At 31.6% G+C, this 17,186-nt stretch overlaps 2 protein-coding genes across 3 annotated transcripts; both read left to right on the forward strand.

Moving 5' to 3' along the window:
• The first annotated feature begins 8,012 nt into the window (after window positions 1-8,012).
• LOC123206919 (chorismate mutase 1, chloroplastic-like) lies at window positions 8,013-9,976 on the forward strand. 2 transcript variants are annotated; one of them, XM_044624204.1, is made up of 6 exons: window positions 8,013-8,439; window positions 8,545-8,631; window positions 8,806-8,949; window positions 9,322-9,414; window positions 9,528-9,799; window positions 9,880-9,976. In XM_044624204.1, the coding sequence occupies exons 1-5, from the start codon at window positions 8,092-8,094 to the stop codon at window positions 9,762-9,764; spliced, it is 909 nt and encodes a 302-aa protein (XP_044480139.1). In that variant the 5' UTR covers window positions 8,013-8,091; the 3' UTR covers window positions 9,765-9,799; window positions 9,880-9,976. The 2 variants fall into 2 exon arrangements, with proteins under 2 accessions (XP_044480139.1, XP_044480137.1); XM_044624202.1 differs by having other exon boundaries at window positions 9,528-9,976.
• A 4,750-nt stretch (window positions 9,977-14,726) lies between these two features.
• LOC123206905 (lamin-like protein) lies at window positions 14,727-16,868 on the forward strand. The gene is made up of 2 exons (XM_044624181.1): window positions 14,727-15,036; window positions 16,186-16,868. Exons 1-2 carry the CDS (start codon window positions 14,859-14,861, stop codon window positions 16,515-16,517), a joined length of 510 nt encoding a protein of 169 aa, XP_044480116.1. The 5' UTR covers window positions 14,727-14,858; the 3' UTR covers window positions 16,518-16,868.
• The last annotated feature ends 318 nt before the right edge of the window (window positions 16,869-17,186 follow it).

Raw genomic sequence — 17,186 nt, forward strand, 5'->3', positions numbered from 1 at the left:
GACGCCTGGGTGTACTCAGACAACAACCAAACAATTTCCAAAAGTATCTGACCCGTCTTCAATGGGATCTTACTAAGATTACTTTACCCACGCGCATCAACAGCATTTACATTATCTTCTCTCCCAACGTCACAGACAAGTATACTTCAACGTAAAACGTAATCTAATGCCACCGTTTCTGTTTTTGCCCTTTTGACTTCACCTTAACTCCATTGATCCTCGTCTTCTGTCATTGCCATGTATTTACAAAATAGTTCTCTTATCAGTCAATGTATCTCAGTTCAATCAATCTTGAAACTGTAATCTTATTATACTTATTTTTGTATTTTTTTCCCAACTTTAAGTACTTCAATATTGAAGTACCAAAGCTTGGTTTGTTTTTCTTCTGTTTTAAATGTAGCTCAGGCAAGGTGATTATTTAGGTATTTTTAATTAAAAAAATTTACAAATTTGGTTTTTTCAATATAAAAATTTGAGAGTTTAATTCTTTTAATTAAAAAAAAGTTTAATTTCTTCATTTAAAAAATAATATTTTAATACCTTATTATCCCTTTAATTTTTTATAATTAATAATTTTAATAAAGATAAATTCAAATTGACATCAACTTGATTTAGTATGTCTAGTTTAAATTTGTTTAAACTTAAATACAATATCATTCAAAGATTATAGATAAGATGAATAATAACATAGATTCAAACCAATTCGAACTTAAACAAAAATCAATTCGAATTTGATATCAATCATTTTCCATTATTATGATCTAATTAAATTACAATAATATTGATCATTATTAGTAAGTATTATTTACTATTATTATAAATAGATAGTAAAAAATACTATTTACATATTTTTATAACAAATTTATACTTATAATCTTATTAAACGTAACAATAATCTCAATAAAAATAATTATATACTGATTAGAGGAGAATTAAATAGAAACAAATTTTAATAATAATTAATTTAAATTCAATACAAATTTAAGATAATTACTTTGAAATTGAGTTTGATCATTTAAATAATTAAAAAATAATAATCATTAAAAAAAGAAAAGAAGAATTTTGAATAGAAAAAGAATAAAATGTAATGAAAAGATTTTAAAAAATAACTAATATGTAGAAAATTTTAGTCGGCATTAATGGTTGAATGGCATTGGTGGGAAACATGAAACGCGCGTGGAGGATATTAGAAAAATTGAAATTAGATAAACTATCTTAAGCTCATTATATATATTTTTTTGCTAACCGACTATCTCCCACCTAGGTTTGTTGCAAACTTACTGTTTCACTATATATCTATTAAAAATTTAAATATTTATCTATTTGTTAAATTTTATTATTATTATTATCAAAGATAAAATTATCATTTAAAAATTTTATTTAAAAAAATCATTTTTCTATCTTAGTTTTAAAAACTAATAATTTTTCTTTTAACTTCAAATTTCTCAAGTTTAAAAATTGATTTTTTCTCCCAAATCTAAGGGTTGTATAATCTTTATATTTTTTCTATTTAGTTGCCCCCTAGCCATGTAAAAAAGTTGAGTTTCACCCCTACTTCACCTTAAGTTTCCAGATTGTCGTCAACAACTTTCTCCTTCCATCTCCAACATATCCACAATCCAACACAAGCCATTAACATTTATCTCCCTATCATATATTGTCATTCAACACAAAAGTCAATCAAGATCGAGCGAGAATCCACCATATCTCGATCGATCTCGTTCGACTTTTGCATTAGATGGTAGAGATATGAGAGAGAGATGGATGTCAATAGTAATCTAGTACTTAAAGGTGAAGTGGATTAAAACTAAATTTTTAGAAAGTTGAAGGGCTGATTGTCAAATGAAAAATTATGAAAGTTATACAAACCCTATATTTGAAGGAAAAAATTTATTTTAACATCTATAAAATTTAATATTAGAGAAAAAATTATTAGTTTTTAAAACTAAAATGAGAAAAAGATTTTTTTAAAAATAAAATCTTTAAGTGATAATTTACTTTTAATAATAATATTAAAATTTAATAAGTAGGTAAATATTTAAATTTTTGATAGCCTATGGGTTGAAAATAGTGTGCACCAAACCTTGGGTGGGACAAAGTCATTTGGCGAAAAAATATATATAATAGGCCAAATGACTATTTCCCACCCAAGGTTTGATGTTTTCTCAAATACCCATCCTTTAACTATGAAAACATCAAACATGCATCTATGAGCAGTTAAAATTTTCAGGCGTTAGAGTATTTGAGAAAATTTTAACTGCTCATAGGTGGGTGTTTGATGTTTCTATAGTTAAAGGATGGGTATTTGAGAAAACATCAAACCTTGGGTGGAAAATAGTCGTTTGGCCTATATAATAACCTTAAGATAGCTCATCTAGTTTCAATTGTCTAACATCCTCCACGCGCCTTTGGATCTGTGTTTCACATTTCCCACCAATGCCATTCAACTGTAATGCCAACTAAAATTTTGGATCAAATGATTATTTTTAATATTATAAATAAAATAATAATTTTATCTTTAAAATTAATATTATATGATATATTATTGTATTAACTTTAAGTATATTAATAATTTAACTAAAATTTAAGATTTAAACCTAAAAAAAAAAAAACCAATAACTCTTACCCAATCAATCTAGCGAACTAACTCAATTAAATCAAAAAATTCTCTTATCTCTAACCTTTAATGGAAACCTCAAATCATAGTTTTTGAGACTTTGTCAAATTAGTAAAAGTAGAAAAGCAATCAGCAAGTAAGGTAGCAAAAAGTGAAAAGAAAAATTTGGAATCAAATTCTCTTTCTGTTGAAGCTAGTAATTAAGATCTCCTAAATAACTCTCTTTTTTTTTGGTTGAGGGGGGAGAAGGGGGGGCCAATAAACTCTTGTAACTTCAACAGAAATTGGAAAGATTTGAATGTAAATAAATATAATATAATGGGAAAAAGTTGCTTTTTCAAAAGCCTGTCAATATGGAACAACAATGAATGGCCCTAAAACCTAAAGCATTTCAAAGAACCCAATAAAAGAGGTACAAAAAATGCCACCAACATCATTACAATTTAAAAAGAAAACATTAAATCTCAAAGACATCTTCAATCACACAACTAGTTTTCTTGTATCATTTCTCAATTTTAATCTCTATTTTTATCTTATTAAAACTAAAAAAAAATATTTCATATCATATTTTAAAATTCGGATCGAATCGATCAATTGAAGAAAAAATTGATGCCAGACTTGGCATGAATTATCATTAAATTTGATTTAATAATTACATCAAATTAATTCAAAGTTGAATCAAGTTAATAGTTTTAAATTATAGCTTAATCGTCGATCAAACCATTATAACAATATTATAGTTATATCACATGACTTAAGCTCATTTAAAAATGTTAAGTGTATCAAACTAATGTCATATAGCTAAAACCCATTTAAAAATTTTGGATATCCCAATAATGACGGAAATTATAAAGTTTTCTAGAACGGTATCATGTGCTTGTTTGGTTAAATTTCACATTCTATCTTATCAATTTTCTTTGAATACTAGCCAAACATATGTTTGTAATATATGTGTATAGATGGAGACAAATTGTTTGAGCTAGGGTACAATAATAGAAATAGCTTGATTCAGGTTAGGGTTTGGTGGGCAATGAAGAATCTCAACTATTTCAATTATATTTGTAATAAATTATGTGGGAACCCAAATTGCGATTGTGTTTTATTATTATTATGAAATATTATTTTCATCACCGATATAATCCAAATGTGTGAAGCCTAGGACTATCAATCCAGCCTAATTTAATACTTATTTTTTTGGTGTATATGGTTTTATTGATGTAATGTTACATATCTATGAATAAGCAAATGCAAAGAAAGGCTTTGGATAATGTTACTTATAAACAAGATTTGAGTGATTATTGTGTTAATTATTTAAAGTGTGATCATGTTTTGATTCAATTTAACATATATTTTACTATAATTGTGTTAGATTGACTAACATAATGAAGCATGTCACAAGTTAAAGGGTTAGCCTAACCTTTATGTAAGGGCATCATGCTTTATGCTTTGTTACTCGAAGGCATCTCATGAAAAATTAGACAAGTGTAAGGAGAATTTAAGGTGATATGAACATTTGACTTCTAGCCTATTATAAGTAAAATTGATTTAAAATCAAGTTTGGGTTTCAATTAGTCAATTTCGATCAAAGTTTTTTTTATTTAAACTGATCTCTGTAAATTCAATATTATTTGCCCTGTATTCTAGTTGAATTCAGCCCTAAATCTTACCAAAATCACAGTTTCACCCTAGGGCTTGATTTTGAAGCTTTGCATATGAAGGATTCCGAGTCAATTTCAAATTATTGTTAAGGTTTAAGGTCATCGTCAGTTAAATAAAAAGGTATGAAGATCAAACTGAAGATGTTTGTGCAGTAGAAAAGATTCTTCATTCCTTGACTCCAAAGTTTAATTATATGGTTTGTGTTATTAAGGAGTCCAAAGATTTAGACTCCTTGTCACTTGAACAATTAAAAGGCACTTTACAAGCCCATAAAGACAGGATTAAAAAGAGGGAAGATGAACCATTGGAGTAAGTTCTAAAAGAAATTTTTTTTTTGAAAGATGATAATGGTGAGACTAACCAAAAAGGACGAAGACGGGGACGAAGACGAGGACAAGGATGAGGACGTGGTCGAGGAGGATAAGATAGAGGTGATTATAACAACTTTACTAATAATAAAGGAAGCCATCAATCGCATAGAGGTCGAGGAAGAGCAAGAGGAAAAGGGAGAGGTAACAATTCTTGACCAAATAAAAAGAGGTATGATAAGTCTAAAGTTAAGTGTTAAAACTGTTATAATTTTGGTCATTATTCTTGGGAATGTTATTTTGGAACGACTCGTATTAAGGAACAAGTGAATGTTGTTAATGATAATCAAGAAGTTGAGGAGCCCGTTTTGTTGCTAACACTCAAAGATGACAAGGGAAAAGAAGAAAATTCATAGTTCTTAGATAATGGAGTAAGCAATCACATGTGTGGGGACAAAGAAGAATTTGTGATGCTTGATGATAAAGTGCAAGACAATGTTTCCTTTGGAGATTCTTCACGAATTCAAATTTGTAGAAAATGTACTATTTTCATTTCCTCAAGATATGAAAGTCATATGCTTATTACTGGCGTATACTATATCCTTAAATTAAAAACCAATAGTTTGAGTTTAAGACAACTTATTGAAAAAAGGTATAAAATTCACGTGAAAGATTATTGTCTTTGGCTCAAAGATCAAAATGATAAATTGATTGCTAAGGTGTTTATGTCCAAAAATAGAATGTTTATGTTGAATCTCCATACAATAAAAATAAAATGCTTGAAGGTAGATTTGAGAGATTAAGCATGGCATTGACATATGAAATTGAAGAAATTTTGTAGTATGATGAAAATAATTTCTTTTGTCTTCTTATAGATAGTGAACCATTAAAGTATAAGGAAGTGGTGAAAAACAACAAGGGGAGGCAAGCTATGGAGGAAGAAATCAAAACGATTGAGAAAAATAACACTTGGGAATTGTCAACACTCCCTGAGGGTCATAAAGCTATTGGAGTCAAATGGGTTTATAAAGCAAAGAAGAATGTAAAAGGAGATGTGGAAAGATATAGAACAAGGCTTGTTGCTAAGGAATATAAGCAAAAGTATGTTGTAGACTGTGAAGAAGTTTTTGCATCTGTTGCTTGTATGGAGACGATTGGATTGTTAATTTCTTTGGCAACTCAAGTGAAGTGGAAAATCTGTCAACTCGATGATAAGTCAACTTTTTTAAATGGCTATCTTGAAGAGGAGGTCTATATTGAGCAACCAATGGTTTTCTAGTTAAAGGCCATGAAGATAAAGTTTTGAAATTGAGGAGAACATTGTATGGTTTAAAGCAAGCATCGAGGGCTTGGAATACTTGCATTAACAAGTACTTCCAAGACAATGGATTTGTTCGTTGCCTTCATGAGTACTCTTTATGTTAAATCATATAAGAATGGAGATTTTTTTTTACTTGTTTGCCTTTATGTGGATGATCCAATCTTCATCAGTAATAATCCAAGATTATTTGAAGAATTTAAGAAAACTATGTCACAAGAGTTTGAGATTATAGATATAGGACTTATGTCATACTATTTGGGTTTGAAGGTGAAGCAAACACAAGATGAAATTTTTATTTCATAAGAAAGCTATGCAAGCTAAATATCGAAGAAATTCAACATGCTTGACTACAATCCTGTTAATACACCATGGAATGTGAAATAAAATTGTCAAAGTTTGATGAAGGATCTAAGGAAGATCCCATTGTATTCAAAAGTTTTGTGGGAAGTTTGAGATATATGGCATGTACAAGGCCAGATATTCTCTTTGTAGTTGGAGTGTTAAGTCGTTTCATGGAAGCTCCTACTTTTACCCACATGAAAGCTGCTAAAAAAATACTTCGTTATCTTAAAGGAATAATTGATCATATGTTTGTTCTATTCTTTGACAATGGATTTCAAGCTTATTGAATTTTGTAATAGTGATTTTACAGGAGAGGTTGATGATAGAAAAAGCACTACTGGTTTTGTATTTTTCATGGGTGATTATGCTATTACATGGAGTTCGAAGAAGCAATCCATTGTTACTCTTTCAACTTGTGAATTTGAATATGTGGCTGCAACATCTTGCACTTGTCATGCTATTTGACTTAGGAGTTTATAAAGGGAACTCTACTTACCACAAAAGAAAGCAATTGAAATTTGCATGGGCAACAAGTTTGCACAAGCATTAGCTAAGAACCTAGTTTTCCATGATCGTAGCAAACATATTGACACAAGGTATCATTTTATAAGAGAATGTACTGAAAAAAAGGAAGTGAAACTTAAGTATGTAAAGACACATGATCAAGTTGCAGACATTTTTACAAAACCACTCAAGTTTGAAGATTTTCTTCAATTACGAGCATATCTTAGAGTAAAGAAGAAAATTTCAAATTAAGGAGGAGTGTTGAAGATTAATTTGAAGATTTCTAAGTGCATCTCATGTGACACAAGTTCATAAACACATTTCTAGATGCATCTCATATGACACCACTTTAAGTTTAATGTTCATAACACAAATTCATGTACATACATAATTCATACACAAGTTCAATATTAGTAATATAGGTTCAATGTTAAGTTATTTATGATTAATGTACAAATTCAATATTAGATTTATGTATTTAAGATTTTAAAAACCATTTTTGTTCCTATAAATACCCTAGTGATTTTGTATTTGAAGTATAAATAAAAATTTATAAGACTCTTCATCTCAAATAATTCTCTCACGCAAAGTCTCTCCCTTATAAAATTATCTCTCCTCCCTAACATTTATCTTGCTATTCAACAATTGGTTTTGTTAATTTGAATTTATCAATCTTGTATTTGTTTTATATGCAATAGATGGTTCAGTGCAATTTTTAGATGCATAATCTTCAATATTTGATAGCATGAAGCACAGATGAATACATCAGTTCTAAAAATATGTCATAATTTATTTTCTTTATAATTTATTATTATTGTTATTTTTTGTGTGTCCAGAGGTATGTTTAGTTCTTTATGAATTTTCTGGAGTGTTTCCTGTCTTTTGCTTTGTTTTCACCATGTGTTTGGATGTGAGAACCCACGTGAATGTTTACGTGTCTTCGAGTACTTGCATCTTTAAAGCGTGAATTTCTGTGTCAGGTTATATGCTGCATTGTGTTAATATATCCGTTCCACCCGATTAGCGTAATATTTTGAGTACATTGCCTTTGAAGAAAGGGAATACCTAACAAAGAATGCATTTTTAAAATTGTTATGTCTTGTCACCATCCGTATGTCTGGATGCGAGAACACGTGAAATTTTTATGTATATCAGTTAAGTATCAGTTTCTTTGTTGGTTTATTTACTGCATTGTGTTAGTGTAACTGTTCTTCCATTGTGTCTAATGTGTAGAGTGCATTGCCTTCGAGAAAAGGGAACACCTAACAAAGCATGTTTTTTTCACATTGTAAAGAATCACAGTATGGTAATGCTTACATACATAAAGAATCCGCATAATTATGCACTTTAATTTTTTCCCGTGTGAGGAATCTAAAATCATCGAATGGAATCGGATGCCAAAAGCATTGCATCTTTTGAATTGCAGTAACTATGGTATAAATCTGGCTTTCTTCCTGTGTAGGTCATCAGGGAGAAAGAAAAGGGTTGATGAGAGTGACTACTTGACCCTAGATGGCATAAGAAGTTTTCTAATTCGACAGGAGGATAGCATAATTTTTAGTCTTTTAGAGAGAGCTCAATATTGTTATAATGCAGACACATATGATCCTAATCTTTTCAACATGGATGGTTTCACAGGCTCTTTGGTGCAGTATCTTCTTATAGAAACTGAAAAGCTGCATGCCAAGGTTGTTGAACTTTTTTTTTTCTTCACTTGTCGTGAGTGAAAAGTTCACTGAAAAACAATGAAAATTTATTTCATTAGAGTTCTGAACAATTTAATTACTTGTCAGTTGGGCAGATACCAAAGCCCAGATGAACATCCTTTCTTTCCAGACGAACTGCCTGCCCCGGTTTTGCCGCCTTTGCAATACCCTAAGGTATGATGCAATATATACTGGTAATAACATTTTAGTGCTTGTGTCCGTCTTGCCAATGTGAGCTTTCTCACTTGGTCATTCTCTGTCTCTGCATTTTCGGATGCTAATTATAATTTTTGCTAAGTTTAACCTCCGGTCTGGGTTTAACCTCTCCGGTTTTTACTCTATCAACAGGTACTACATCCCATAGCTGATTCAATCAATTTAAATGGGCAAGTGTGGGACATGTACTTTGTAAATATCGTCCCTAGGTTAGTGCAAGAAGGAGATGATGGCAATTCTGGGTCAACTGCTGTTTGTGATACAATGTGCTTGCAGGTAGGCCTTTTATCGAATTTATTTACATTTGAAGTGATTTTCATCAGTTTGATTTTCTTCAAAATCAAATGTTCTTAACTTTGTTTTTCTGCCTTTGTGTTTCCATCTGTTTTTACACCACAATCATCTCTGACTTTGAGTGCCACACCTTTCATGAATTACTCAAAAGTCCTGCCTTTCTTCCAGTTAATTGCATTCCTTCCTTCTTTCTGTATGGGCTTCGAGGCGAAGTGTTATTTGCATCAAGCATCCGTGATCTGCTGTGTTATCATGCACTTGCATATCAGTTTCATATTCTAAAACCAATGATCATTTTTTGGCAAGTTCTCTTTTTCATGAATGCAGAGTATTTACATTCCTTTGAAAATGCAGGCATTGTCAAAGAGAATTCATTATGGTAAATTTGTCGCCGAGGCCAAATTTTCAGCGGATCCAGAAGCTTACAAAGCTGCCATAAGAGCACAGGTATATTACTTTCCTGTACTCATTGCAATGACAACACTTTTGGTAAGTTTCTTGATTTTCCCTAGATCATGGTTCTCTGCGCGCTAATATTTCCTTTTGTGTGAATTTTGTAGGACCGAGATAAACTGATGAGTATGCTGACATACCCAAAAGTTGAAGAGGCAATCAAACGGAGAGTGGAAATGAAAGCCAGAGCTTATGCACAAGAAGTCACCAGAGATGATGAAGCAGATGGAGTAGAGCCGGTGTTTAGAATAACGCCAAGCTTGGTTGCGGATCTCTACGGTAATTGGATCATGCCCTTAACAAAGGAAGTCCAAGTAGAGTACTTACTAAGAAGGTTGGGCTAAATAGCCATGGAGTCTTCAACTTTTCTAAGATACAGGTAACAGAATCTGCAAATGCTTTTTGGTGTGACGGTTTTACTGATTCCTGCACTGTGTAAATTGAATATGCATTTAACAGGAAGCTGAGAGGCACTTTACAATGTAGAATACTACATTGTTTGATAAATCTTCCCATAGATGATGGTGATTTTATGAAATAAGTGCTTTACTTTTTCTGTGCTGGAGTTGAGCAATGACTTGTTTGCCTTTGGGAGTTTGAAGGAGAATTACACAATGAGCTTAGAAGAAATGTGTAAAACATTGATGTAAACCAACTAAACCAATGTGAAAGTTGTTTACTCATGAAGGTCCCAGTGAAAATGGAAAACAAAACCTCCATTTTTAAGGTTAATATGTCAAATCCTGAATTCACTTAGGGGTGGTTTGAACTGAATAGAACTCAAATAAAGATCAATTTAAACTTGGTTAAAATCTAAAATTGTTAGTTCGATATTGAGTTTTTTATAATTACAATAAACTTTGGAAATTGTTATAGTAAAAATAAAAATAATTGCAAAAAGTTAAAATAGGAAGTATGAGTATAAACCAATTGATGAATCCTTGTTCGATTGACTTAATTAATTGTTTATTTTTATTTTAATTCAAAATTAATTAATTATATGATAGTACATTTCATTTATATTAAACATCTTGTTAATTAAATATTGTCAAATTATTATTTTTCATCCGAGCTTTGACGAAACGGTTGTTTCCCACTTGTAAGTATAAAACTCTAATTTTCACCTTATATTAAATATGTTGATTTTTTTTAATAAAATTGATTAAAAAAACAAAAATTTTTATTGTTTTTACCAAAGCTAAATAATAGTTTGCTCTCCAAAATGATCTAATGTTTGAAACACTAGAGAATAACGTTAGAAACAGAACAATGTCGAAAACTTACTAAAATAGTGTTGAAAGCTAAATGATAGTTTTATAAACCTTCCAAAAGACATCAAAAATAGAAGAATAACATCAAAACACTAGAGAAGGACAGATTTGAGCTACCTCATCTAGACAGTGAGTGGTTTTCGTATCGAGAAACCACGGGTGATGGAGAAAACTTACTGGTTATGGGGTTGATGATGTGTCAGAATGAATCCTGACATATTAACCTAAAAAATGGAGGTTTTGTTTTCCAATTTCTCTTGGATGTTCATGAGTAAATAACTTTCACATTGGTTTAGTTGGTTTACATTAATGTTTTACATATTTCTTCTGGGCTCTTTGTGTAATTCTCCTTCAAACTCCCAAAGGCAAACAAGCCACTCCCCAACTCCAGCACAGAAAAAAGTAAAGCACTTATTTCATAAAATCAACATCATCTACGGGAAGATTTATCGTCAGTTTATCTCGGTCCTGCAAAATTCACACGAAAGGAAATATTAGTGTGTGGAGAACCACAATTCAGGGAAAATCGAGAATATTACCAGAAGTGTTGTCTTTGCAACGAGTGCAAGAAAGTACTATACCTGTGCACTGATGGCAGCTTTGTGCGTTTCTGGATCTGCTGAAACCTCGGCGACAAATTTACCGTAATGAATTCTCTTTGACAACGCCTGCATGTTCAAAGGAATATAAATGCTCTGCACCAAAATTGCACGCAAACTCATAATGGATTGCGTTTTCATGTTTTAGAAATATTTCTGTTTCCAAAACTTTTAGAAACTTATACAAAATATTTTGAATCATTTCAAAATTTTTGAAAAATTTTGATAGGTATTTGTTTTAAAAAAAAAATCATGAAATCGATTAAATACATATTTTTATATTTTCAAGCTTGAAATATCTTTAAATCTTATATTGAATTCATCTCAATCCCACTATTCGATGTATTACTCATTTTCTCTCTAACATGTTATATAAATTGATATGTATTATTATTTTTTTTAAATATCTATATGTGTTTGCTCAAAAATGATTTATAATAGATTCTATAATTTTATTTTATAATATTTTTTCTTTTCATTCCTTTTTTATTATTTATTTTTATACTATTTAAGTTTATATTTTTTTTATAAAAAAATTGGTATTTATAAAAAATCTTATATTTTTTATATTTATAAATTTTCCTATTTTTTGTTTCTTATATTTAAAAAAATAATGTGTTTTCACATTTTTGTTTCCAAGTTTCTATGTTTTTTTGTTTCCATTTCCATGCACTAAAATGTTATTTCTTGCATCGTATTAGGAAACCACCGGGGAGAGAGAGAGTTTGCCCATAGTGGGGTTGACAATTGAGAGAATGAATTGTTAAAAATAACAGTCACCAAAGAGAGAATATACTTTTTTTGAGGTGTAAGTGTAATATTTTAAGTTTAAGAAGACAAATATTAACCTGAAATATAGAAACCTAGAAAACCTAGATGGTGGAGTGAAAAATTAAGTTTTTAAAATTAAGTTAAAGAAGAAATTATTAATTTTTAAAAGTAAGATAGAAAAATAGAAATAATTGTTTTAAATAAAATTTTTATTTCTAACGGTCACAGTAAAATTTAATAAATATATGAATATTTGAGTTTTTGAAATTTAACGGACAAAAGTTTGCCAACTCGCTAAATTTTGGGTGGGAATAAGTTATTTGGCGAAAAAAAGAAAAGTCCAAAACGCATGCAATTAAGAAAGTAAAAGGCCAAACGACTATTTCCCACCCAAGGTTCGATGTATTCTCAAAAGTCCTCCCTTTAACTATGGAAATACCAAATATCCACCTATAGCCGGTTAGATTTAACCAAACCCTAAAGCCTGAAAATATTATCTCCTTTTGCCCCCCTAAACTTTAAAAACTGAAATTTTCCCCCTGCCTAAGTTTTAAAAAATTGCAGTTTCACCCTAGAGTTTGGTTTTGAAATCTCCGGCGACCTCTCCGACTCCGTTGCTTGTGGCCGCTCCCTCCCGAAGCAACCTCTCCTTCCGACGATCTCTTTCCTCCCATTTGGAGGTCCGATCGGCGCCCGGAGACGCCGTGGGAGACGAAGAACTTCGTCAGGAAGACGAAGTTCTTCATCTTCCCAGACGAAGCCGACGCCGTCGTCTTCGTCTGGGAAGACGGTCGTCTTCCCAGAGGTTTTCTTCTGGGAAGACGATCGTCTTTCCAGACGAAGAACTTCGTCTTCCCGACGAAGTTCTTTGTCTCCCACGGCGTCTCCGGACGTCGATCGGACCTCCAAATGGGAGGAAAGAGATCGCCGGAAGGAGAGGTTGCTTCGGGAGGGAGCGGCTGTCGGCAACGGAGCCGGAGAGGTCGCCAGAGATTTCAAAACCAAGCCCTAGGGTGAAACTGTGATTTTTTAAAACTTAGGGTGGGGGAAAATTTTAGTTTTTAAAGTTTAGGGGGACAAAATTAGATTCTATTTTAGTTTATTTTTAATATTATAGCAAAAATGACGATTTTACCCCTACCACCGTTAGGGTTTGGTTAAATCTAACCGGCCATGGGTGGGTATTTGGTGTTTCCATAGTTAAAGGGGGGACTTTTGAGAAAACGCTAAACCTTGGGTAGGAAATAGTCGTTTGGCCAAAGTAAAATAGTAAAAAGATTATTCACAGTCATGAATATGGAACATGAAGTACTGAAAGTTTCTGTCTAAATGCATTAATGGCTTTCAACATTACTGAGTTGTTAAAGCAAGCTTGTTTAATAAAATACACCTGTTAATAAAATATATTCAAACAGTTATTTTTTATCTGAATTTTGATGAAGGAATAATTTTTCATTTTTAAGTTGAAAAACTCTATTTTTTACCTTGTATTAAATTTATTAATAAAATAGGTTAATATTTTATAAAATGGATGAAAAGATAAAAATGCTCATTGTCTTTATGGAAGCTACATTGTAGTTTGTTCGCCAAAATAATCAGAAGTTGGAAACAAGGTAGATCGATGAGTGTCGAAAAGCCACCAACATAGGGTTGGATATTAAAGAATAATTTTAGAAAGCCATCAAAAAAACATCTAAAATAGAAGAATAACATCAATTTAGGAGAACTACGTTGGAAAATCATCAAACCAATAACGGAAGTTGGAAACACCATAAAGTGATGTTAGAACTAAGATAATAATGTAGGAAGGTCATTAAAACAGTGTTAAAAATTAGAGGATAATGTTAGAAAACCATCAAAAATATAAATACAATGTCAAAAATAAGATAACAACATCATAAAAAAAAGAACAATATTGAAAATAGGAGAATAGTTGTGACACAGAACTCTCGAGTCTAGAAGTTATCTCTCCCACCTATGTTAACTCAATCAATGTGTTTTTTAGTGGCCAAAGAATGAAAAAAGAAGAAAGAAATGAGGACGAAAAATATATATATAAAATGTTAAGATGAAAAGGGGCTAAAACCGAAACAGTTGGGGGGTATTTGAAACGCAAAGATTTGTTGATAGTATTGAAAAAGAAAGGAAAATTAATCACGTGTATTATAAGTAACAAAAATAATAATGGACTTGTAAAAGACACATGAAGATTTTTATTGGGTGTTCGGTTTAAGGGGGTTAAAAATTATTTTGATAATTTATCTTTTATTATTTATATTATTTTATTTGATATCAAAATAATTTTAATTTTATTATAACTATAATTTTATTTATAATTTTTAAGGTTAAAAAAATTTTATTTTTACTTAATATAACAAATAATAATAAAAACATTTTAAAATAATTATACTCAAGAGTATTTAAGTAAAATAATATATTAATATTTTATTATTACTTTTAATCAAATATAATAATTATTTATATTTATTAATTTTTATCAAATATAATAATAATTTATATTTAATAATTAATAAAATAATTTTTTAATTTTTATAATAAAATATCCTCCAATCCATGCGGCTTTTTAAGATTTGCAAACCATCAAAAGCGGCTAACTGAAACTAACCCATGTTACTATTTGTACAGATATAAAGCTACTTTACAGTCTACTACAGCGAAAACAAAGTCACCAACTTTGTTGTGTTCCCTGAGCTGTCTTGATAATAACCCTATAAAAACCCACCAGCCAGAGCTTCACGCATTCAACTTTGCACAAACTTGTGAGGATAAAGGGAGAATGGCTGTGGCACCAAAAATGGTGGTAGGGGTGGCTCTAGGGCTGGCATGGGCCATGGTGATGATTCCTGAGGTGGCTGCAACCAGGTGGCAAGTGGGAGCTAACCGGGGCTGGACTACTAATGTGAGCTACACAATTTGGGCTCAGGACAAGCTCTTTATCAATGGAGATTGGCTCTGTATGCTCTCGCTTTCTTTATCTTCTTGCAGTTTTTAGTCCTGGTTCTTTGCATGGAGTTACTTTTAGATCCGTTGTTTATCTTTGTATAGCTGCATTACATTCTTTAATTTTAGCTTTTCTATGAATGAATTGTTTAAAGATCTGTTTTTAACCCATTGTAGCTTCTCTACTTTCTCTTTTGATATATATGTCTTTATGGGGAGCTGAGTAGCTCATGTTCTTCGTTAATTTTAATCTATTTTTGGTTTTTTTGAAGCTGTAAAGAGTTGGATCTGGAAATTGGTTGTGCTGAAAATGAGTAGTTTGTTTGAGAATATGTGCTTTTTCTTTATTTTGTGTTATTTATTTTCAGCTTTGTTAGCTTCAATGAGCAGCCCTGTTTGGCTGCTGAGAAAAAGAATTTTTGCTTGTTGACTAAGATGAGCTCTATTCAAGTGTGCTGGAAACTAATTGAATAGAAGTGCTTTTTATTTTTGATCTCTCCATTGATTTTTTTATTTTATATTAATTCTCCTGGATTACCCAGATTTGAATTTTTTCTTTATTCCTTTTCTCCGCTGATGAAATCCCCCCTCTTTGTTGAACTTTCTTCAATTTTCTGATCTGGCTAGTCGAAATCACAAAGTTTCCCTTTTCAGCCTTTTAGTTGAAAAGGATATTTCACCTTTTTGTTGTTTTCTTGTTAGTTACATTCTTGCCTTTCTGATCTATGTTTCTGGTTTTTGCTGCTGGTTAATTGATCATGGCAATTCGATTAGTCTCCGAGTAGCAACTCTGCGAACCCCATTTTCAGGCCTAATCGGTTAGTTGATTACATAGGCGAACCATCTTCTTTCTTCGATAACCAGAGGTGCAACTAGCAGTGTCAAAAACCCGTTTTCAGCATTTTCAGCAGCAACCAGTCCATTAGGCCTCAACCTTAATCACCTCAGCAGATAACAGAAATGCAATTTAAGCAAGCACAGATTTCTTATATGAACCCATTGGCCTTAGGTTGAGTAACATCTTTTATGATCGAACTGAATGCGATAATTTTGAAGGTTAACACATCATTTTGATTGAATCTTTGATATGATTGAGTTAATTTGACACATTATTGGTACTTCTGAACCATTTTTGCTGCTTGGTAACTCTTGTTTGTCCTCAGTTTTTGTGTATGACAGGAACCAGATGAATGTGCTAGAGGTGAACAAGACAGACTACGAATCGTGCAACTCTGATTATCCACTTCACAATTGGAGTACCGGAGCAGGGAGGGACGTGGTTCCACTTAATGTGACGCGTAATTACTACTTCGTTAGTGGCAAGGGCTTCTGCTATGGTGGTATGAAGTTAGCCGTCCATGTGATAAACCCGCCTCCTCCTCCGGTCGCTTCCCCGGTCAAAAGCAGCTCTCCATCACTCTACCAATGCAACATTGTCTTAACATCTCTTTTTGCCGTTGGCGCCCTGTGGGACACCCTCATCCGATTCCGGTAACCAGTACAAGCTAGTAATATCTATCAGGATACCAGATTCTACATTCCTTAACCAATTTGTGAAAGATTACCTCTAGAAATGCTGTGGTGGTTGTTGCTGTGAATGTTGAGAAAAGACACTTGAAGATTTGATTTTATTTATTGGAGGATTTGTCTGCATAATTATGCAAATGTTTTCTGCTCTTTTGAGTTGTTTTGGGCCACATGCACCATGTTTTAATGCTGTAAAATATAGCCATTGATTCAGACAGATCGTCCCTGTCTTTGTTTACTTTACACTCTGGAGAGACATAGCATGCCTTTGTTTAGGTGAAATTGCAGAGATTCCTGTTGAAATTTTAAATACTGATACCACACTGAGAGAGACTTCATCCAAAATTTTCAATGCAGGTGGGTATCCTATTAAGGGTGGTGGATATGAATCTAATCGAGTTTTAATACTCCCTTACTCAATTTCAAATTAAATAAAGAATAGTTTAGATATTTTTAATTTAAAATTAAATTCTGTTTAATAAACTAGTGGTGTAAAGCTAAATATTAAATATACCATCCAAAAATTAAAAAAAAAAGATAATAATAAAAATGATTGTTTTACAAATTAGGTCTAAATAGGATTCTTGAAAAAAAAATTTAAAAACTTACGAAGATTTTTTAAAACACTAACGTTGAT

Source organism: Mangifera indica, unplaced genomic scaffold, assembly GCF_011075055.1.
Source record: "Mangifera indica cultivar Alphonso unplaced genomic scaffold, CATAS_Mindica_2.1 Un_0053, whole genome shotgun sequence".
Classification (NCBI taxonomy): Eukaryota; Viridiplantae; Streptophyta; class Magnoliopsida; order Sapindales; family Anacardiaceae; genus Mangifera; species Mangifera indica.

Bases quoted from the DNA above. Each gene is read 5' to 3' on its own strand.
- LOC123206919 (XM_044624202.1), top strand. From the start codon at position 8,092: ATGCACTTTAATTTTTTCCCGTGTGAGGAATCTAAAATCATCGAATGG. The intron at 8,632-8,805 runs GTATGATGCAAT...CTCTATCAACAG, and splicing joins CGCCTTTGCAATACCCTAAG to GTACTACATCCCATAGCTGA. The intron at 9,415-9,527 runs GTATATTACTTT...TGAATTTTGTAG, and splicing joins AAGCTGCCATAAGAGCACAG to GACCGAGATAAACTGATGAG.
- LOC123206905 (XM_044624181.1), top strand. From the start codon at position 14,859: ATGGCTGTGGCACCAAAAATGGTGGTAGGGGTGGCTCTAGGGCTGGCA. The intron at 15,037-16,185 runs GTATGCTCTCGC...GTTTGTCCTCAG, and splicing joins TATCAATGGAGATTGGCTCT to TTTTTGTGTATGACAGGAAC.